Below are 24297 nucleotides of genomic sequence, written 5' to 3'. Positions count from 1 at the left end.
CTTTAAGGTTTGATTAATATTTAGTAGGAACAAAAACCTGCACTTATAAAAAGGAAAGCATTTTACTAATGTATTGTAATAAATCTTTATTTGATAATACCGTATTTTTCCATGAATTTGGTCCACATGGAATTTACTACATGAATTATGCAGAGTAACAAACACATGCAGCAAATGTTTCTTGTCATCCTTTATGTGTACAGATCAAACAAATTGCAAGTCTCTGACTTTTTTTCTAACAATCACTGCAAAACATCAAAGCCTTAAATTATGGAAGTATTTTCTGAACACATTACTTAAAAAGCATAGCTTTAAAGGAATTATAAGTTAAACATTCTATTAATAAACCTTTTAAAAAAAGAATTACAGAAGAAATAGATCAAATCTTAGCATCTGGGCTTTAAGTACAAAGATACTTCAAGAATGTAGAAAAATAACTTTTGGTATGTGACATTCTATCCATTGTGTTAATAAAGCTAATTTTTTTATACTGGTAATCCTAAAAGAATGCTAATTATCAAAGAAATATTCATGAGGTATTTACAAGGCAGCTGTACTATTGATGAACTATGAAAATGTCCATGTTTTTAACATCGGATTCAATTTTCTTTTTAAAACTCTGAACTATCTGCCTGCAAATAATATCTCGAACTGAAAACTGGTAAATCAAATTTGTGATTCATATTCCTCTGTACTGAACTTTCACTGCCTCATTTCCACCACAGAGTGGGCTGGATATAAGGCAGCCTGTTGCAGTGGGAAATGTGGTGGTCGAGGCCACTTAATCATGGAGGAGGCTGTATGTCAGACTCCCGGCTGCGGGGGATGGAGCCGGGAATGAGCCCATGGGGGAAAACGCGCCCACTTGTCGTGGATTGTCAATTAGGTTCATTACTGAAACAATTTACATCAATTACCCCTGAGTCCACCAGAATTTGGTAGTGGCTCAGGGATTGCATGCTAGAGGAAATCTGCATGTAGATTACCACTAATATACCGTCGGGTTTGCCTTTGGCCTTCTAGGGGGAATCCCCATTTCGAAGGCACTTAGTGCCCTTCGAAGACACCTGGCACCAAGCAGGGGGTGGTTGCTGAAAGCCACCCCCAGCCCTTGTCTCCAACCCCCCTGCTCCCTTTCCCTGCAACCCCCATCCCACCCTCACTCACCAGTGGCCTGGGACCCTTGGTGATCCGAAGCCTCTCCCTGGGTGGATTACCAGCAGCAGCCACTACTCCCGGTCACACTGCCTGTACTGGAGAGCTGCCAACACTGATGGATTGGCAGATCTCGATGGCTGGGTTTTCCGCACCCAGGATCCCGAATCCCTGGGAAGGCCTGACACTGGTCAGTACTTATTCCAGATGCGCCTCCCCAGAGAAGCAATGTTGGTTTCTCACTCCACCAGTCCTCCAATCAGAAGGCTGAATCCATGTCAATTGCATTAAATCCAGCCCATTGAGCGAGATACTCATTTAATGCTGAGGACTGACTAAATTCTACAGTTAAAAAGGAAATATTTAATTTGCAAAACAAAATGCATTTCTTCCAACTTCCAATCTTTTAAATAATGCTATCTCACTTTTTGTAGAAACAGAAAATGCAGGAAACATTCAGCAGGTCAGACTGTGCAGCAAAGGTGGTAGGGTCCAGGTTTCAGGTCAGGGGATGGAATGAAAGGTCATCAAACTCAAACAAGAGGCCTACCTTCCTCTCTTTACAGATGATGTTGCCTAGCCTGTTGAGTATTTCTAACATTTCATGTTTTCATTTCAGATTTCCAGCATCTGCAATATTTTGTTTCTCGCTGTCCAACTTTTAAAAAAATTGTACAGTGAAAGCCTAACACTCTCCATAATCTTGATGTTACCTTGTCTCAGATTTAAAAATTACATGTAAAGGAGGTTCAACAAGTAACTCCAAATTTTTAATCGATATGATAGTCAAAAATTCACACTAATAAGAATTTATTTAATTTTCATTATTGGTAGTTCCATCAAAATACATTTAGTGGTTTAGCATTTGCTGAAATGTCATTAACACTACAATCATTTTAGAGAATACTGGGCTTTGCAAAAAATAACATGGATTTTGTAGATAAAGTCAAAGAATATATTTAGATAACTACTTAACAATGATTATCATTCAGAAATTAACTTAGTGCACCAAGGAATTCATCACATTAGGATCATTCAGAAAGGGGGGGGGGTGGGGGAGAGAGCTCAAAAGAATAGGAATAAGCAATTCAGCCAGTGGGGAAGAGTTTCAGATTTCTACCACCTTCTTTGAAGAAGTGCTTTTTGATTTTCCTCATGGTAATAATGAACCAGGTCTTCCAGTCAGCAGCGATGTTGGGGCAATTGCCGCTGTCTGCGTGGATAATTATGGGTCCAGCTTTCTGCATCCTTGCAGCCAGGTCTTCCTGTCCCAGCTGGAGCAGCGGTCCCTCGGCACAGAGAGCAATAGCGAAGGCGAGTGCTGTGTCTCAGGTAAGTTTTTAGTGGGATGAGTAGTCAAGTTGGGGGTATGTGGAAGTGGGGTGGGTTCCGCCTTTAGTCACCGACCTACGCCAGAAATTAACAGTGGGGCAATCCCCGGGTAGTTAATGTGCAACAGATCCAAGTCTACATTCTTGGAGGGGGCTGGGCAGCACAATTACTGTGTATGTGCATGGTCAGGACTTCTGCCAGGTCCTGATGCACCACAGCAACAATAGTCTAAACATATCCACTGCTGTTGGCATTGGAAGGTCCAACCCAATAATTTCCCTATTCTTCTGGATTACCCCACCAGCAGAAATAGTTTCACTTTATTTAACCTATTGTATACTCCTACTATTTTAAATAACTAGTTGAACAATATCTGAACTTTGAAGAATATGTATGCTCTCTTTGCAGATTACACATTTGATTTTGATTGAATAATATTCTACTTTTTGAATATTGTTAAGAAACTATAAACTGCCTGTCTGTTAGCAATTCCAAGGGAAGGATTTCTATTAATTATAGACCAGACAAAGCCAATTTGCAGGATGGTAATTTTTGACAACTAATTTCTGTGGGGAACATATTTCTGTAATAACTAGAAAGAAGAGTAGTGGATTAGACACTGGTTTTTGCCTCTGGGACCTGAGGTCAAAGGTAACCGGGGTTGATGGGATGAAAGTCTTCTTTGTTTGTTGACTGTGAGGATGCTAGTTTGTGCAGTTATAAAGCTGTCCTTAGCAGTCCTGGGTCTATAGAGCAAAGCTGTTCGAATTGGAAATCTTACTCGAAGAGGGAAATAAAACAAAACAAAGTTACACTGATGCAGCAAGCATTGCTCTGGGATGCTCTCTTTAAACCTCTCTGCCTTGCTAGCTCTCTCTTTTCTTTCTTCAACGCACCCCTTGAAACCAAATTTTTGGTCACCTATCCTAAAATCTCCTCGTGGGGTTCACAATTTTATTTTATTTAATAATGTTCCTATGAAGCGCCTTGGGATGTCTTACTATGTTACATACGCTATATAAATGCAAGTTGTTTTTGTGGGCTGGGGAATGGTGCTGGGACAAAAAAGAGAAAGCTTTAATCTGTATCTGGCAGCATGTTTTCAGCACTCTGTGCAGGGAATAAGTGTTAATTGTAAAAGTTCCATTCCCAGTACAAACAGCTCTGATGAACACAAAAATTTAAGAAAAAGAGTTAAAGCTAATCACAATACACATTATAATTATGGCCTTAATGATAATCAATATCATGGCTCATAGTGGGTTAATATTTTACTATTGTATATTATTGTGGCGACCATAATGGAAGAAAGAAGAGTTATTACATTGCAAAAGGAATAAATAGTCAAACTCTTTCAGCATTGATTACCTTTCAGCTTGCAACATATATTTCTATCATGCAAAGTCTAAAACTGCAATATTATGTTAAGTTATCATGGCAGACTTATTAAATTAGATCAAGAATAGAGTCTGCAATTCACAAAACAACAGCACTTCCTAAATAAAATGGGAAAAAAGTGTTATTTTTGGACATGAATGCAAATGCACTACTCTAGGCCTTCAAGGGTTAAAAATACTTACAAATAATTGAGGAGTCAATCCTCACTTTTAACATAGACTATACCAAATACTTTCAATGCTGCAGCTTTCTAAAACAAACAAAAGTGCATTTCAATTTCTAGCCCGAGAAATGCACACTGTACAGCTGATACTAAAATGCAAGATATAAGTATATGCCATGTTACATACAGGTATCACCAGACAGTAAGCAAACAGACCTGCTATATTGAACAGAAGAAATTTGGGTTACATTTTTCAGATTATAGACAACACTGTTTTACGTGAATTTTCTGTTGAATGGTGAGTTTGCGGTAATAAATTTATGGATCCTCTACATCCAGAAACTCTTTCTTGGGTTGAGTTACACCTCTGTACCATGCACAGGAGTCATCACTCCTCTTAACGCAAGCATAGTGCTTGGCCTGACGTCCGTAAATGCTTTTCTCGGTCACCCAGTCTGTCCACAGACACTCACTTCGAGAGGTGATGTAGCAAGGAATGGATGGACATCTTACAATCTAGAGAGGAAAAGAGCAAACATAAGTGTGGAAATTAAATACTTTCCTTGATAAAAGATTAGTAAGTTGACAACAATAAGCCATTCACCCATTTATTTTATTAATGCGCATAGAGATTGTTTATATTGCTAAATATCAATATTCAATTTAAGAAATTAGAGTAGGTCATATGGCTCCTCTGCCATTTAATAAGATTGGTTGATCTTCTATCTCAGCTTCACTTTCCCCTATTCCCATAGCTCTTATACTTCTCCTACACTGTTCGCTCACCTCCTTGTCCCTTCCGATGAACTGACATTTGTCTGAAACGCCAATTCAATTTCTCTCTCCACAGATGCTGCTAACCTGCTGAGTATTTGCAGCATTTCCTGTTTTTAACTATTCTTGTCCTTGTTACCCTGACAGAATCAGTTAGGGTGAAGGTAGGAATGGTGAGGTCCTTGGGTTGTAATAGACAGGTTATCGATTGGATGTGCTCACCCCATTCCACCTCCCCCCCATCACCATCACACCAGCAGGGGTCCAATATTTGACAAGAGTCCTTAGGAATAGGTCCCATAGACCCCATTAGTGTACCAAAGTTGAAGTTTATTGAAATTATGATGATGTTACTGTGTATGGTCTTTTATAGATGACATTTTTTTGGTGCTGGTGGTGAGGCTGTAGGATTGCTGTTCTTCAAGCTCTTATGGTTTGCAAAGTTCGAAATAACCAACCCAACAGGATCTTCCAGGATCCAAATCAAGAACTGAACTTGCATTAATATATAATCTTTCATGTACTCAGGATGTCCTGAAATATTTCATAGTTAATTAAAAGCTTTAGGTGTTAGTAAATTATCTAGACAAACAGCACAGTAATGGCTACACAATCTGTTTTTGATGGTGTTGGTGTTAAGTGCTAGCTAGGTTACTAGCAAAACACCCCTGCTGTTTGAATAGATAGAGCCTCTACTTAACAACTCATCAGGACCCCTGACAGTACAATGCTACCCTAAGTACTGTACCAAAGTGTCAGCCTAGATTAAGTACTCACTACCTGGAGTGGGATTTAAACCTACAACCACCTGACAAAAGTGCTACCATTGTGCCTATTAGAATGTCAGTAGCTCTAAAGGCTTATAGCCTGACATTTAATAAGATGTGGACACTTTAATTGCAGATGGAGAATAAAAGCCTTTGCAAAGATTGTAATGGGGATTAATGGGCATGGAAAATTGTTAGTCAGCCTTCCCAAAGACTGTATGGGGCAAATAAAATGCAGCTGGCAAAAAAAAGTAAATGAGGAGAAAATGAAATCTTCAGGCAAGCTTACAATTGAAACCATTGGCACAGTTGACATCCTAACCAGGGCCATACAGAGTAACACACTATAAATTCAACACAGGGGCTCATTAATCCATGGGTCTATGGAGCCTTTGCCTTAGGGATCCATCCAAATATGGGCCTCCTGCCTTTTTGGGAGACAAGGAGGGTTGTGCGCAAGCCATGTCCAACTGAGATTCACAAAATAAATCATTCTACCACAGCTTAGCTGCAAACTGCATAGTCCATTACTGACACACAGAGTGGACTGCAACTTGAGCGAACGTCTGTTACTGTAGTGCTACAAATTACATGACAAGATGGCACATAATATAAAGATGAGAGAGGAATTGAGTTTGTCATTTTTTTCCATATAGGTTCTGCTGGTTGGGAGTGGTGGTGGGGGCTTGGGGGGTTGAGGGGGGATTTTATGGAAACCAAATGAGCAGGAAACGTGGCACATGGGGTGACTTAATTAGGCTGGATGCAAAATCTTGATTTCCCGATGGTAGGTTGCGATGCAGTGACAAAGTCAGTGGTGTGTTTGTGGCTTGTCAAGCCGCATGCTGGCCGGTAACGGGTTCATTCTTTTAATACATTGCATTCTATCAATACTCGTCAGCAAAAAAACTGTTTTAAATTATGTTCTAACTTCAAGATAAAAATCAGCGGCGCATGCGAATCTCATAGCCCGCGGTTTGCATTTGTTTAAAGGTGGCGTGCACCAGTCGGCTTTGTGCAGCTGTATGTAAGGTCAGCAGTGTTCCTTGTTTAAATTTATGGCACAAGGGAAGGGAGCAGGAGAATGGCTCCTGACCAGCAAGGGTGAGTCAACGATGAGGGGAGTTGGGGGGAGGGGGGAGTGCAGGGGGATGTGGAATGAGGTCAGGGGCAAGGAAGAATGAAGTGAGAAGGTCCTTGTGGCCTGGATGTGGTGGGAACACAGTCAGTAAAAAGGTAAGAAAATGATGGGCCCAAAGGGCATTGTCAATACTGTCCAAATGTGTGTCCATTTCAGAGTGTTGGTTGGCAGAGTCCTTATAGGGATTTGAGTTCACCCACAACATTTCAATTATCCCTGCTAAGAGTGATCTTGGACAACGTCCTTTACAACGCATAGAAGAGAGGGCCAGCTGAGCCTGCAAGTTCAGCCATGTCCCACACTATGGCGAGTACAGTACCTGATACTAACATGAACATTCAATAAAGAGTAAACAAGAAAACACAACATTGGGCAGAATTTTGCCCTTGGTGGGCGTGCAGGCCCCAATGGCTCGGCAGCGGGCAGACAGCTGAACCCCAACACCAAAACGGGGCCCGCCGCCATTTTGAGTGGGCGGGCCAATTAAGGCCCACCCAGCGGCCGGCCCAACAGGAAGCGCTATGCACTTGCTGTGGGGGGGGGAGGGGGGGGGAGGTGTAGGGAACCCTAGCTGTCAAAGTGTGTTCTTTCACGCATGCGCGCAGACGAGCACACTGCTCCCTGCGACCAAGTGCTGTCTCAGGGAGAGTACTGACAGGGAAAAAAACACCAAAAATAGAAAAATATTAAAATTATTAACATGTCCACCTCATGTGACAATGTCACATGAGATGGGACATGTTAATAAGAAACACATTAACTTTATGAAACTTTTTAAAAACAGACATGAAACCTCATCCCGCCAGTGGATGATGTTTCATGTATTATCAGTAGCCCACTGGGGCTCCTGGCCTGCCTGCCAGCCTTAAGGTTAGATGGGCAGGGTCTTTAACAATCTTAATTAGCCTGTCAATGGCCTTAATTGGTCATTGACAGGTCGGCGAGTGGACAGCTGATTTCGCTGTCTGCCCACCTTCCTGAAAATTTAAAGGGACCAGGATGATGTCGGGAGTTCCTCCCAACATCATCCCGTGTCATTTTCCCATCGGCGAGCGGGCCCTGCCCCCAAATCGCCAACGGGAAAATCCTGTTTCTTCCACAGTAAAGGACATGGCACTGCCCTGTAACCATCGATGCATACCAACCATGAGACATGCCAGTACATTTAGCTCTCTGGCTAAGTTGGTCTCAACAAGGAGTGATGATGCACCTATGGATACGTAACATGAATTATTTACAAGCGAAATTTAACTCTGAAAAATACCTGTGTCACCAACGTGCTTTCAAGTCTTATGTTAATGAGAATGGAGTTGGGCAAGAAATGATGCACAGCCTTCCTGTTTGACCAAGAGGATGTTTTATAGCCCACTGGTAGCTGCATCATTGTCAGCTGATAGTGTTTCACCATTGAAAAGCTTTTCCCACCGCTGAATCTCACGTGTTTCCCATGTACACCACAAAGTTTTAATTGTAATCTCGTGGAAAATGGCAAAAAGAGAGGACATAGTATACCCTTCCAGTTACACCATTGGGAATGCCATGCTGTTGACAAAATCTCCCCTTGGTGATTTTGTTTCCCTATTGTAAGACTGTAATGATACTGAATTAACGTTTCAGGTTGATGATCTTTCAGACTGAAAACGTTAACTGTTTCTCCACAGAAGCTGACAGACCTGCTGAGCGTTTTCAGCACTTTGTTTTGATTTCAGAATTTGGGGATATACCTACACTGCACAAAATCAGCACTTATTCCAAAACCAACGGTGATGGGGTAGGCAAAATTCACCAATTAGCGAATAACAAATAAAACACAACCAACTGGATTTTATGGTTCAGTATGTTAGCAATTTTAAGAAACATTTCTAGTGCTTTTGATATTCTATACATATTAAATATAAAACACCTAAACCAAGGATTGTTTGGACAGCAATTGGTGCTTACACCAAGTATGTATCATGATTTTCCTGAAAAGTTTCTCTTTTCAGTCCTACTTTCTTAAAGGCGGAGACTCCTCCTGGGATATGCCAATTGGCAGGACTTGGGCTATCACATCTGACTGGCCATTCTAAATTAAATTTTCTCAGGCATTACTGAAAAATAAGCAACAGTGGAAGCCCTGGATAGTTTATCTTCCCTAAACCAATGAGGGTAATTGTAGCATTGATCTCAGCACTGGGTCCAGTGACAATTAATTGATTGCAGGCCATGGACTGAAGTTCCAACCTGCCAGATTTACAAAACTATTTTTGAAACAAAAATTTTTCACTTAAAAAAAACACACTTGTAAAGAAACTATGTTTTATGATTGCCAAAGCTTTTGTTTCAACAAAAACATATGGATCAGGAAGATCCTTACCTTTGATCCATGGTCTGTATTCAATTAACTGATCTCAGCACTGGAAGTAATGACAGAACAACAATCCACACTGCATTGTTCAGTTTCCCACGGAGTAACCAGGCAGCTACAGAACTCTGCTCATAATTTCTTTTTAACCATTTTAATTTTATTAAGTAGTCTTTACTTGTGAACATAGCATATAATTATCTTGCATTTTGCAATGATTTAGATTTTAGGTTTTTGATAAAACTGGAGGACTCACTGTCTCAATGTGCCATTCTGGCTATCTGAATGTACAAAGAATGATGGCCACTTACGCATCTTCCACTCCACAACAGGGCGAATGAACACAACGATGTACCAATGAGGTACCAACCCAATAGAAGATGCACCAGCTTTAAGCTTGTGTTTTCATGATTCAAATAATGCTCTAATTTCAGATCATTTTCTTGATTATTATATTATTCGTTTTCTCTTACCTTGCAATCACACCCCATTTGGTATCTCTGGTTCAAGCTTTTCTTCTGTGTTGGAGTTAGCATGTCCCATTGCATAATAAAATCACAGAGTGTGATTAACATCTTTCCATCTTTGCCCAGTTTGCCTGTGGATATACAAAAATAAACCCCTCTTTTCTTCATTGTTTACAATTTGTACAAACTATAAAACGACCAAGAGAAGATTGTTCAAAGGAGTTGAGCTTGTCAAATTGCAGGAAACATCTTGTTTTATGCATATTAAACATGTGAAGCCTTGAATTGTTGATTTTTTTTAAATGGACACTGCAACCTTCTTCATTAGATTTCTTTTTGCTCACTAAAGTCAGGGGTCCTAATGCTGGGCTCTCCACTTTTTTGCATCATGTGTCTACATCAAGTTCTCACCTGTGCCCACAGTGATCAATTCTAGACTAAACTTCTCTTTAATCTACTCCATCAATTTGTCTCAAACCCAATCTCAGAACTGTGGTCCCCAACATATGTTTATAGCTGTCCTGAATATGAATGCTAATTTATAGACCTGCACTTAACCTTAACTGAACAGAGACCAGCCTAAATCATTTTATTCCTTCCAGCTGCAAGAAAGAAGGCACTTTCATCTCATCAGTCTGGGATGATTTCAACTTAAAGTTTCAGAAGCGAAGGAATCCACAGGGGCAGTCACCCTATTAAAGTGCTTTAAAAAATCATGCTGCATAATTGAGATTTGGGATTATGGAGTCAATCTCTATCTCCCAGTGGGTCCCATCCTTGTGTTTCCCAATGTCCATGGAAAAGATGATGAATGTAGGCATCAGTCACCTGCTTAATACAAGCATTGGTTGCAGACTAACTGATGCTGATGATGCCCCATGTGGGAAGATACAGAAGCAAAGAAGTTCAGGGCTGCAGTGACCTTGAGTGTATCAGGCAATTTTATGTCAAGCTTTTGCAGTTGGTTGCTCAACTTCTTGAAGGATGTGACACGATTGCCTCCTTGGAGAGTAGAGGCCTTCTTCAGTAATGCTCTTCAGGGAACTGCAAGTATGTTATTCTGGGCCAATAAACACTACGGGTAGGGTAATGATTCTTCTAAGCAAGTTTCTATCCATTTGCTTTCTCTCCAGCTGCAGCTCCATTTACTCCTACTCATTTTTCTAAAAGGACTCCCTTCAAGAAACAGTTGTAATGCCAGAAGCACTCTGACAGTTCAGAACCTTATTCACAGCATTGGTCCAAATATGGACACAAGAACTGGATTTGAGAGCTGAGAATTACTGCCCTTGACCAAGCATTTAACTGAGTGTGGCACCAAGGAACCCTCATAAAAACTGAAGTCAACTGGGGTCTAAGAAAAACACTGCATTGGCTGGAATCACAAATGAAACAGAGAAAGATGGTTAATGAGTCAATCTCAGTCCCAAGACATTGCCCTGAGGAACTCCTTCAGCAAAGTTCCAACTCTAACTCTATTCAAGAACTTTCCTTTAAACATAAGGACAGAATTGGGGCATTATGCTGATGATTGCACCATAGTCAGCTCCGTGTACAACTCCTCAGATAAAGGAGCAGTCCATGCCTATATCAAGGCTTGGGCTGATAAGTGACAAGGAACATTTGCACCAAAAAAGTATCAGTAAATTACCAACTCCAATAAGAGGGGCATAACTACCTCCCCATGACATTCAATGACATTACTACTGCTGATTCCTTCACCATCAATATCCTGGGGTCACCACTGACCAGAAGCTGAACTGGATCAGCCAGATAAATGCTATGGCTACTAAAGCAGGTCAGAGGCTTGTTATTCAGTTGTAAGTGGTTCATATTTTGACTCTTCAAAATCACCTTACAAGCTGTAAGGCACAAACCAGGAGCACAACTCCCCAGCTGCCAAGATGGATGCAGTTGTGACAACACTCAAGGCCCATTCCATCCAGGACAAAACAGTCTACTTCCTCCACCACTGGCATACATGGCTGCAGAATATACTTACATACAGGATGCACTGCAGTAACTCAGCAGGGCTTCCTTGCCAGCATTTCCCAAGCCCACAATTTCTACTGCTTAGAAAGACAAGGACAGCAGGTGTATTGGAACACCATCACCTCAAAGTAATAGATCATCCTGACTTCATCATATATCACCAATCTGTCATGGTCCCTGGAACTTCCAATCCAACAGCATTGTGAAAGCGAACTCATCAAATTCCCTCTCTAACAGCACTGTGTGGGTGTACCTACACTACAGGGACTGCAGTGGTTCAAGAAGCCAGCTTACCACCACCTTCAAGGGCAATTAGGGATGGACAATAAATGCTGGCCCAGCCAGCGACACCCACATCCCATAAAATGAATTTTTAAAAAATCACATGGATTTCAGTGATTCAAGAAGAAGGGCCACCACCATCTTAGAGGGTAATTGGGAATGTGAAGAAAAAAAAGTTGGCCTTGCCAATGATGCCCACATCCTAAAAAGGAATAAAAACTTACAGTAGCAACTTCAAGCACTTTTAAATTGCTCCAAATAAAATCAGTGAAAAATATGACTTAAAGTCTTAAAGCTTTACTTGAGAGAAGCTAAGGATCCTGTTGAATATGATGTTTAAACAGCAACTTGAGGACTTGTATTGCCATAGTGGATGGGTGGATGTAGGAAGAGGTGATAGATGGTAGTCAAAAATGGGGTTGACATTATGGTGCCATCAGATGAATGTATTAATGAGCTTCTTGCCTATTTCTGACAGTAGTTTGGTTTAACAAGAATTATGACTGCAGGAAAAATCGGGCACATTATAAAAAGCAACTGGGCAGGAGGAAAAAACATTTTATCTTCTGCCTGCTACTGCCATATTTGATTGCAAGAGGGATAGTAATAGGCACAAGCCAGATGAGCATGACATGCCTTGATGGCAGACCTCCTCATTGGAATAACAGAAAGCAAAGATAGAAAGGGGAGCACGTGCGAGAGAGAGGAAAGGGTGGAGCGTGCAACAGAAAGAAAGAGAGCGCGCAAGAGAAAAAAGAGAGTGTGCGAGAGAGAGAGAGAGTGAAAAAGAGCACACGCGAGAGAGAGAGTGAAAAAGAGAGCGCAAGCAGATAGAGCAGCAAATCTCCATAGTTCACTGTGCAGAAATGCACAGCGAATGTAGTGAGCTCAAGCTCAAATCGAAAAGACCAAATTCTTGGGAATTTAAAACAATGCCTGAAGATCTGCCTAGCTTGAGCTAGAGGGGGAATCCCCAGGAAAACTGTCACCGTGAAAGACATTTCTGGTGTTAAAAGTTACCAGGCTGGGAAAGGAAAAGAACAGAAGTAAACCTTCAAAAGCCAAGAATCACTTTGAACTGGTTCCAGAAGAATTGTTTGCTTAAGGGACAGAGTAAGTATAACCATGGCAGGAGATTTACGGTCATTTTAAATGTTAAATGGGAGATCTTTCCTGTAGTTTAAAGCACAAATTGCCTCCTCAAATAAGTTTAGTCAATCGTACTTTTAGTTTGTTACTATAAAAAAGTCTCAAAACTTGAAATCTTGTCACGTCATCCTTTCAGCTAGTTCTTTTTAAAAGTTATCGGTCTCTAAGGGGATGATAACATCTGCACTCTACTTCCATTACTTTGCACCATTAAGACCAGAAAACTGCAACTGGGAAAACCGCAAATTTGAACACACAACCTACTTGGAGTCTTTCTACAAATCTCTAATAACAGCAGGGCTCATTTCTTCAAATATCTTAAACAGAATTTTCAAAATTAGGAGGCACACACTATACCTGTAATTAGGTATTCTTTTTTTCCGCTTGTTTCAAGCATGACTCCACATACTGCTGATGAAGTGGCTGTGAAAATATATTCAATATTGTGTTCTGGTCCTTTGAACATCTGTGAACAATGGAAGTTTCTTGTTAAGATCAGAGTAACTCAAAATATTAAGAGGGTAAAATTTGTTAGAATGTAGGCGATATCTTGTAAGTAGTGGGACGCAGTGATTGGCTGTTTTCCCATTGAAAAACAAAATCACTAATTTTGATACTCAATGGATCATGGTTTCTAAATCAAAAGCAAAATATTGATGATGCTGGAAACTCAGGGCAGGCAGCATCTGAGGAGAGAGAAACAGAATTAATGTTCCAGGTCAATAACCAATTCTGATGAAAGGTTTATTGACTTGAAATATTAACCTTTTTTTAAAAATTTGTTCATGGGATGTAGGCGTCGTTGGCTAGGCCAGCATTTATTGCCCATCCCCAACTGCCCTTGTTCAAAGGGCATTTAAGAGTCAACCACATTGCTGTGGGTCTGGAGTCACATGTAGGCCAGACCAGGTAAGGACAGCAGACTTCCTTCCCTAAAGGGCATTAGGGAACCAGATTGTTTTCTTTTTTACAACAATCAGCAATGGTTTCGAGGTCATCATCAGACCTTTCAATTCCAGATTTTTATTGAATTCAAATTTCACTATTTGCCATGATGGGATTCTCTGGGAAGCTCTTGGTTTTCTCTCCACAAATGGTCCCTGACCTGCTGAGTATTTCCAGCATTTTCAGTTATTATTTCAGGGTTTCCAAATGTTTTCTTCTTCTAAAGACTGAAATCACAAAAGATTTTTGCTTGTGGTTTTTCTAGTCTTCAAAATGTTTGCTGAAGATTTATTTAAAATTTGCTACCCATTTCAGATAGACATCGTAAAAAAAAAGTCCTGTATGGGTGAATCTTTTCAATGGGGAATGAACTTCAGTCGTGATTTTCACTGTTGATGACTCACTAATGGATGCAGTCAATTCAAGGACATAATAAAGCATTTGTGGAGCTATCAGCTAAGCTTATGTGCATGAAGACACGAATGAGAGAGTGGCAGAATTTAAACAATTGGCAAAAACTACTTGAGTATTCACCGAGGATCTCTTTAGCTCTGAAACTCAAAACGTTAACTCTTTCTCTCTCCACAGATGCTGCCTGACCCGCTGAGTTTTACCAGCATTTTCTGTTTTTATTACCGAGGGTCTCTCTCCCACTGTTGTAGAACAATGGGAGAATTATCCATTTTACTTGATAATTTCACTTGTGAATGAAATTAGGGTTTCAAAAAATGTGATTTTCTTTAAAATCCATTTTCTAATGTTAGCGAATCCTGTGTAGCACCTTAATTATTATCGCCCATCTTGATATTTTTGTTCTAGCCCTGCATACCCAGCATCACTAGGGCGGTTTCCGCTATTAGGTGAAGCTTCCGTGTTACAGGTATCAGAATACTTTAACTCTAGATTCTGTCATATGTGAAGGATGGGTCTCCAGTTTATTCTGTAATGGAAATAATTATTTTCAGATGTGTAGAAAACATATGGAATACCATACATTATATGAGATTGAATTTTGTAGTTGAGCAAGTAATCTCATGCAGATTAATTTCCATTATTGGTTGATATTCTGAACTCCAATTCCTTTCATTAAACATTCCTCCTCATTAATGAATTGTAACTGTGGCAAGTCAAATATTTATTAATTTTGGACAGTTTCTGACCACAAGTTTTGTACAGAGGATGTAAGAAGAGAAAATGAAATGATCACTTAAATTGCAGGCATTTTAAAATGATTCATATTCAGGGAAACAACACGTCCTACAGCAAAAAAAAATCTCAGTCCTATCAGAGACTTTGAACATGGTATATACCCATCTTCTCATGACTTGGAAAGCACCGGTTCCAAACCAATGATGATTTGTTGCTTTTTTATACAACAATACCAGGGGAGTCAAATAAATTGCACCTTCTTCCTCAAATGTTTGAAGTGCTTTCCAGATCATTGGTAGGACAAGTATGTTTGCCAAAAAGTATATATATATTTTTTAACTTCAGGAATTGCTCCTGTACAGACATATAGCCCAAGATGGTAGGGATGCTCAATTGTGATCCAAGCATTTCCCCCCCCCCCACAAATTATGGTCACTTTGATACTGAGATAGCTTAGGGGTGAATAAACTTTTCCTGCCTGTACAATATATTAAAACTAAGCTCATGCTTTATTTTAGCCCAATAAAGAGATATTAAAATCATACTTGGGTGGCTCCTCTGGGTCTACTTGTTAAGTATGTAAAATTGCTTGAGACATGGGAACCGCAAACTCAGATTGTTCCCATAAATATGAATAATGTTATTTGTACAATGATCTAAATTGAGAAACCCAATCCATTTCAGGATGCCAGAGCATATATTGGTACTGACCTCTATCTAAAAAAGTGTTGGATGAAGATTCACCAGTGAGTTAGCAAAACTTGTGTATTGTATGAATCCACAGCATGTTGCTTCACACTGGCATTTTATTAACCATGACTATCCCCATGTCCATGCAGTGGTACAGAGAAAGCAAGGTGCTCTATGCGGACACGGTATTTGGTGTGGCAGGCATCTTATTATTTAGTGCACCTCACTTATATCAGGCAGGCTAGTATAACAAGGGCCTTACATTCACCCATACTGAACGTTTGGGTTTCTTTCATTAGTAACAAGATTGAGAATGCCCAAACGTGATTAACTTTGAGACAGAATGGAGGCTGGGGAGAAGTAATATTCTCATTAAAAGGCAATCAGAAGTGTCTGCATATTGTTTTAAAAAGTACAGTAACAATGGGAAGTGCAGTTAAGTTTTACATTTTAAATAGTGTCTTTGAATTTCATGATTCATTATGCAAATAACACAATTATAGTGCCAGAAAGTAATTGAATTCACCAGCAGGTGGGGCATCATGGTCATTCCCTGGGCAAGTTACATTAGTTGTGGTATAACAGCATTGTAAAAGGTGGAGGCCCCAGGAGATTTTAGCACAGGAAAGACTGTACCGCAGTGCTTTAGGACATCAGGGCTGGCTGAAGAGATTCTTTCCTTGAACCATTTGCATTTGGTTCTTAGGAGTATCTTCCACCTTCAGAAGTGACTCGTGGCAGAACCATTACAAGTCACAACCCATCTGTGCCCATAAGGCATCATAATGGTAGAAAGACACCAAAGGGATGAACATTTTTCTCATCAAGATCTACAAGCCCCTCTAGAAGAATTAGCAGACTGAAGGACCAGATGCCTATGCGTGGCAGGCAGAAAGACATCCAAGAGTGTCAGCATTGCTGCCAGAAGGGAAGTTGCTCAAGCTCTGTGCCAAATTCCTCGCATTGAGGACTACACACCAATGCCAGAAGACATTCAACAGTTTGACTACTGCAGCCAAGGAAAAATCCAAAATAAATTTGCCCCTTTCTTCCCTCATTTACCCTGAGGGCCAGCACACTCTTGGCTCTCTTAAAACAGTACTGACACTACCAACTCTTCACACTCCACACTATTTACATCTCCTTTAACACACTTGCTTGCACTACCCCAAAAGACCTTCTCCTAGTCAGACCCACTCAAACTCACTTTTCTCTAATCTCACCTCCTACAATACTCTTGCCAGATACCCTTTTCCTGCAGCCTCATTTATTCATCTTGTTGCACTTAGTCCCTAGAAGAGGCTCAGCACCAGCAGAGGCATCCCACCTTCAGACTCCTAACCTCATCACCAGCTGAAGGCCTTGGACATCATGACCCTATTACAGGTGATACAGAGGCCAGCAAAAGATTGCCAATGCCTAATGAGCAACTATCTCACTGATACCATACAACCTTCTGTTCCCTTTTCCTTTATCCTGAGGGGTGGGGAGTGGGGGAGGAGGAACAGGTTCATTCCTTTTTGTCTGTCATCCTTCAGCAGCAGATGATGACTTAGAGGAAGTGAACTATTTTTCATACTCATCTATATAGCTGTAAGTATATAGATTTGCTCCCGGAGGGGAGCAAATAGCAAGTAACAGCACAGAGCTAGAGGACCCCATGAGGGACAGACAGCCAGAATCAGATTGGTTGTGATATCGCTGAACGGCAGAGCAGGCTTGAGGGGCCAGGTAGCCTACTCCAGCTCCTGTTTCCTGTGTTTTTGAGTTCCTATGACCAATGTTTTAAGGCAGAGATGGATAGATTTTTGGTAAGCTTGGGGTGGGGTGTGTGTGTGTGTGTGTGTGTGAGTGAGAGATAGGTTATCGGGGGTAGACAGGATACAGATTTGAGGTTATCAGATCAGCCATGATCTTATTAAATGGCGGAGCAGGCTCGAAGGGCTGAATGGCCTACTCCTGCTCCTTGTTCATAATTCATTCTCAATTAATTAGTCTTCTAACCCCCTATAACCCTTAGAAGTGCCGTCCTTTTTCCCAGGCACCAGCACAGAGAGATTTAGCCAAGAGAATGCACATGATTGTACATGTTTTGTACAGAGTTGAAACTTGGTCAGGGTTGATCTCTCCCAATATTCACCCTCATGAACTTCCGGAGCCTGTATCTCCTTTTCTTTGGGTAGCACTGGCTCCTCTTTATCAAAGCTGATTTATTGGCCTTTTCAGTGAAAAATTGTGAAGAGCACAGCATGCAATGATGATAACCTTTAGAATTCCTACTGCAGCACTCTACTGGATCTATCCAAGTGTCAAAATATGCTCTTCAACAGTAGATGGTCCTCTCCATTTCAAGTCTTGTTGCTGTGTGAGCCTGCTTGTAAACATCCTATACAGGTGCTCTCAGTTGCATCAAAAGAACCTTCAACAAGGCTTTATGCATCATCCAGACAAACCATCCTTGGACGTAGTTGTTCTCAAAAGATGTCAGCAAGTGGAGAGATGTTGAAGCGTTGTGGCTACTGTTGGCATGCACATGTGGGGTCTTCTGGTTGGCAATAAAGGCAATTAAAACACTCAATGAATTCAATCTCTCCTTGTTCATAAATGTCAGATATTTTAGGCTTCTCCAGTACAATACAGGTGATATATATGACACACTGGTAAATCCAGTCATGTGGTAGAATTTCCTGGCATACTCCCTCTGCTGTCTGAGTGTTAGCAAAGTCGATGATCTCTGTACTTCTACTGAAGAGCATGTCTGTGACCTTTTGAATGGCTTTCATGACTGTTCCCTGGCTGATATTGTACAGCTCCCCTGTAGCACCTTGAAATGATGCAGTGTCAAAATAAAAAAAATGCAGGTCATGGTCACTTTCATTTGAATGGACAGCTTTCTGGACGTGGAGCAAGGCTGAGGATCTTTGCAAAGATTGTTGCAGAAATATGCAATGGCAGCCTTGGGCAATCTTCAGATTTCCTCCAAGAGGTCCTCAAAAGGACCTATGCTGCAATTAGACATGTGATCGATGAGAGTACTTGAGCTGGCATCTTCTGCAATATTGTCTTATTCTCCTTAGCATCACATCCTGCTATTGCTAATGTTCCTTCCTAATGATGGCATAGAGAGGTATGCCTAAAGAAAGTCTGTTTCAAAGTTATTCTGCCCTTATGGAAGGCTATAGGCCAGAAATTGTAGTAGTAGGATGGGATGTACTATTGTGGGGATACAAGTTCCAATGAAACCGAAGGAACTATGTTGTAAAAAAAAGAGTCAGGATCAAAGAGGGTGTGTGGACTCCAAAGTAAAATTTACCCAGGATCCCATTTACAGCACCTCTAGGTGATTGGTGCTTCTATGCAAAGTAGCCCCATAGGGTTTGGGTGAGTGAATTCTTAGTAGTTCTAGGAAGAGAGAGGAAATTGATGTTTGCATTATAACGTAGTATTATTGAGCTAAAATGGCATAAATAATGTGGGTCAAAGATTGTGAAAATTTTCCACCCAACACCCCCCCTACATTTTATTTCGCTGGAGAAGCTAATTTATTTTGACTCCATGAACATTGAACTCATTTTGTTTGAGAATAGTTCTAATGATTGGAGTTAGGCTATCAGATACTCAACATCACTCACCAATGATGTAATCTTCAAAAAACAATATACAAGTGTGAATTCCATTCAGAGATTTATTGTTTCAATTCTAATTAAATCAGAATATGCATTATTAACCACTGTGCAAAGTTCCTGTTTTTGTTTCAATCTTTGCAGTAAATGCTGTTGCAAATATCTGGTTCATGATTCATATGTTTTAGAATATAATTTTTAGTTTCAGGAATATAACTTGTTAAATGTAAGCTAAATGGAAAATCCTGACTGAGAAACTGGTAATAACCCTGAAGCGAATGCAATTCAAACAATTTGGAAATTAATTACAGTTAAAAGCTATCCTTTGTTTATCTTACAACATCAGAGGGAGAGGTGTACACATTTGATCATTGAATGAGCCATTTCTGGACCACTTGGCAGCTAGCGTGTCTATTGCTATCTGCATAAAAGAAGTTAAATGCTAGCAATTCTGGGAAAGAGAGTCATAAAACTCAATTAGAGTTAGAAATTATTCTTTGGATTGCAGAATCAAAGAGTTATGTTGAAGGTAAAATAATTCATTTGCATTTCTGGTTGAATCATGGTGTGCGACATTGCCATAGAGATAGTGATTCAGGTTGAAGCCTTGATTAGAAGGTTCTTTTGTTTGATTTATCTGTGTGTGTTTGCAAACAGAAGCAGGCAGTTCAGATTGGGAACAGTGGCAGTTGTAGCTTTGCTTTGGTGAAGATTGCATCTCACCGGATTGAAGGAGCCAGGTTAGGCCTGCATTTCAAAGCTGTGGCAAGGCAGTTGGGTCTGCCAGCAACCCGAACAAAGAGCTGTGGAATCCACAGTGGTGAGGTCTAAAGAAAAAAGATGGAGGGTAGCATAGCCAAAATGCTAATGGAAGGACCTGCATAGATTCTTACCTTGAGGAATAGCTGAAAAATCAAGGAGAATTAAAGTAAATTACAGAGGGCTGTGGCATATCTTTGGGATGGTCCCAGGAAAATGTAACGAACCTTCAAGATTTTGTAATATGACGGCAGGTTGCAGGTAGTAAAAAGTAGAACTGAGCTTATAGCACAAGTTAAGCTTTAGTGTCAAGTTAATCGTGATTGCTTTCTTTAATTTCTCTTTATTTATACAAAGTTCGTTTTGTTAAAAAAATGAAATTTTGTGGTGTAGTTCTGTCAGTTAATTTCAGATTTCTTCTTTAAATGATAACGGGATCCCGACAGGATTGTAACAATACCTTTATCTGTTTGATCTCATACTGGATCTTCTGGATGGGATTTCCATAGATGTCATTCCCAGAATTCACTTCTTTATTTGCAACCACTTTCGCCCTAATCACTGGTTTAAAAAAAGAGATAAATGAATTAATTTCCAGTAAAATAAAAAGTAGAAATATAGTTTAAGCAACTACGGAGTCAGAAGGAGTAATTTCCCATTTCAGATATCAAACAGAATTCTTGAAAGAGCTTTGGGAAATAAACTTCCATCCCAACGAATAAGTATTGACATAAATAAGGAACAGCAGCAGTTTTATAAATTACAAGTAGATACCCTGCAGCAATGCTCAGAGTAGGTCTGTTTTTACAGAATCACAGAATGGTTACAGAGCAGGAGGAGGCTATTCTGTCCATCGTGTCTGCACCAGTTCTCTGAATGGCCAATTCACTTAGTGTCATTTTCCTGCCTTCTGCCCATAACCCTGCACATTCTTCCTTTTCGTTTAGCAGTCTGATTCCCTTTTCTGTTCTTCAGGCAAATTCAATCGAAGCATTCAAGAATTAAAGCTTGCGATACACAACATACTTTGTCAACAAAAATCAATTGCTATTGCTTTAGGACAAAGACATAATTGCTGTGTCAACCTCAAGTCAGAAACAATTATTCTGAGCAGAAATCAGACTGGCTTCAGTTTTTATGTTTTCTTTACACAAATGTGACTTCTGTAATGGATCAAAAGAAAACTCTGTGCCTAACTGGTGTCCAGTAAAGGCTGATTTCTCTCAGGAGATTTTCTTGTGATAGAGGACAGCCATTCTATATATATTTAAAATTAAGACCCAAAGTCAATTACAATTTCCTGTTATTGGAAGTTTCTGCTGCCTTCCTTACCTTTTTTTTTAAAGACTAAAAAAAGAGATGTATCTCAAGTAATATAGAAATAGATGCCTACAATACTCTATCTTTGTGTCTTTTGTTAGTGTCTGATTGTGGAAATTACTTGTGCACATGAATAATCGATACAAGTTTATCTCAAACTAGGAGGGAACTTTGAAGTCCTGAAAAATCTTCCAGGTTTAGAGCATGCCAAATGTTGTTGCATTATTCTCTTGTCGTTCAACTCAATCCCTTACTTATCCTAATGTGGAACAGAATATGTACACAAAGAGTAGGGCTATCAAGAAAGAGTGGGACTCATAAGGGAGGTGTTTCAAAGAAATAACTAACACACACACACACACGCATATGGATTTTTTTCCAGCAATCTAGGTACCCACCACCTCTGCCAGTTGGTCGTTTCCGTGAGGAAGATCTGACAATTTAAAAAAAAAATTTGTTCATGGAATGTTGGCATCACTGGCTAGGTCAGCACTTATTGCCCATCCCTGAGTGCCCTTGAGAAAGTAGTGGTGAGATGCCTTCTTGAACCACTGCAGTCATGTGGTACAGGAGCACTCACAATGCTGTTAGGAAGGGAGTTCCAGGATTTTGAGCCAGTGACAGTGAAGGAACAGCGGTGTAATTCCAAGTCAGGATGATGAGTGACTTGGAGGGGAACTTCCAGGTGGTGTTCCCATGCATCTACTATCCTTTCTTTCTAGGTTGTAGAGGTTGTGGGTTTGGGAGGTGCTGTCAGAAGAACTTTGGTGAGTTGCTGCAGTGCATCTTGTAGATGGTACACACTGCTGCCACTATGCATCGATGGTTGAGGGAGTGAATGTTGAAGGTGTTGGACAGGGTGCCAATCAAGCTGCTTTCTCCTGGATGGTGTAGAGCTTCGAGTGTTGTTGGAGCAACACTCGTCAGGGAAGTGGAGAAAATTCCAACACACCTGACTTATGCCTTGTGAATGCGGACAGGCTTTGGAAAGTCAGGTAGCGTGTTGCTCTCCACAGAATTCCAGCCTCTGACCTGCTCCTGTAGCTACTGTATTTATATGGCTAGTCCAGTTCAGTCCTGGTCAATGTTAACTACCCCCCCGGGATGTTGAGAGTGCGGAATTCACCAATGGTAATGCCACTGAATGGCAAGGGGAATGGTTAGATTCTCTCTTGTTGGAGATGGTCATTGCCTAACACTTGTGTTGCATGAATGTTACTTGCCATTTATCAGCCCAAGTCTGAATATTGTCCAGAACTTGATGCATACGGACAAAGACTGCTTCAGTATCTGGGGAGTTGCGAATAGTGTTGAACATTGTGTAATCATCAGTGAACATCCCCACTTCTGACCTTATGATAGAGGGAAGGTCATTGATGAAGCAGCTGAAGATGGTTGGTCCTCAGGAGGAACTCCTGCAGCTATGTCCCAGGACTGAGAGATTGACCTCCAACAACCACAACCATCTTCCTTTGTACCAGATATAACTTCAACCAGCAGAGAGTTTTCCCCTGGTTCCACTGACTTCACTTTTGCCTATGAGGCAGTTAATTGGCCAGTGTCGGGCCTCCCACGTGATTAAGACCCCGAAGGGCGGAAACCCCACCCTCAAGAGCTATTGGCAGCTCTACCAGGAGCCTATTGGTAATGCACTGAGGTCTAGCCCCAGGATTGATGCTGAGTCCCTGGGCATAGGTGAGTGAGGGCAGTTTAGGAATGGCGGGAGGTGGGGCAGGGTGTGGGTCACTGACAAAGTGGGGTTCCAAGGAGCCCCCTCATCCCAATGCTGGAACCCTCAATTGGGCACAAAGTGCCTGTGAAGCAGGGCACATCCCTCACAAGGCCACAGGAAAACCCAACAAAAAGTTTTGCTGGGTGGCCTTGAACAGGCACAGGAAAGCCGTGCAAGTTTAGGAGAATTCCTGAGCCACCATTAAATTCTGGTGGGCTCAGGGATAATTGACTTTAAGTGGCTCATTAATGAGCCTAATTGCCTTCTCACTGCTAGCAGGCAGGATTCCCACATCGGGCCTTCCTGTCCCCAGCTTAATTAGGGTCAGTTCTGCTGACTTCTGGAATTCAAAGTGGGTACTCCTGCCTGACTCTCCCGGCACCCCCCAGGCACCACGCCCCCTCCAGCTGGCTCCACTAAATCTGGCCCAATGCTGTCATTCTGTGTGGTTAGGTTCTATAGCTTCCACACATCACTTCCAAAACTCAAAACAGTTTTCTTCAGAAGTCTATTAAATAAATCCCCATACCATTGCAAGCTCTTCCAGTACTTAAACAATGCTGACTTTTAAAAAACCAAAACTCCTGACAAACTACCCAAGAAGAATGAAATTTTCATTTTCAACATAAAGCCGAATTGGATTGGTTATGAACATCAACCAACAGGCCAGATTTCTGCCCACAAGCAAATATGTCCTTGAACTACTTACAGCAAACGCTTTGGCTCAGAATAGAAAAGGGAAAAACCAAAAAAAATATATAATTGTGTTTGAGCTGCTCTTGTAAATTTTCATATTCTCAGTATTGTGTTCACTGAAGAAGGCTTTTGAAATGGTTTAAGAAGTACCCTCAACACCAACGCAGGTGAAAACTGTTTTTAAGATGGGCAGGTGGGAGAGTGACAGTGTTTCACTCAGTGAAGGATTCTGCTGATCCATGACCTTCAGGATCCCGAGATGTACTTATGCATGTAACATTATGTACTGATGTGTATGGTGTGTATTCTGTATTGAGTGTGTAGCACTGTTATGTGCACAGCACTTCTTAGGTGAAACCATTGAGAGGTTATTGCATTGTTAGTGTTATTTTGAAAATTGTGGGGACACTGCAACGATT

General features: G+C 40.8%; 1 protein-coding gene across 1 annotated transcript in view; it reads right to left on the bottom strand.

Annotated features, from left to right (window-relative positions):
* Nucleotides 1-1948: 1948 nt before the first annotated feature.
* timp2a (TIMP metallopeptidase inhibitor 2a) overlaps nt 1949-24297 on the bottom strand; it is a 62850-nt gene continuing 40501 nt past the window's right edge. The window contains exons 2-5 of the mRNA XM_041216783.1: nt 20591-20691; nt 13322-13430; nt 9548-9672; nt 1949-4564 (exon numbers count right to left, since the gene is read on the bottom strand). Coding sequence (XP_041072717.1) covers nt 4367-4564; nt 9548-9672; nt 13322-13430; nt 20591-20691 — 533 coding nt within the window. The 3' untranslated portion in view covers nt 1949-4366. The remainder of the gene's footprint in view (nt 4565-9547; nt 9673-13321; nt 13431-20590; nt 20692-24297) is intronic.

This window comes from Carcharodon carcharias, chromosome 22, assembly GCF_017639515.1.
Source record: "Carcharodon carcharias isolate sCarCar2 chromosome 22, sCarCar2.pri, whole genome shotgun sequence".
NCBI classification, from domain to species: domain Eukaryota; kingdom Metazoa; phylum Chordata; class Chondrichthyes; order Lamniformes; family Lamnidae; genus Carcharodon; species Carcharodon carcharias.
The sequence above is the reverse complement of the archived record's forward strand: the minus strand, read 5'-3'. Positions and strand labels throughout refer to the sequence as shown.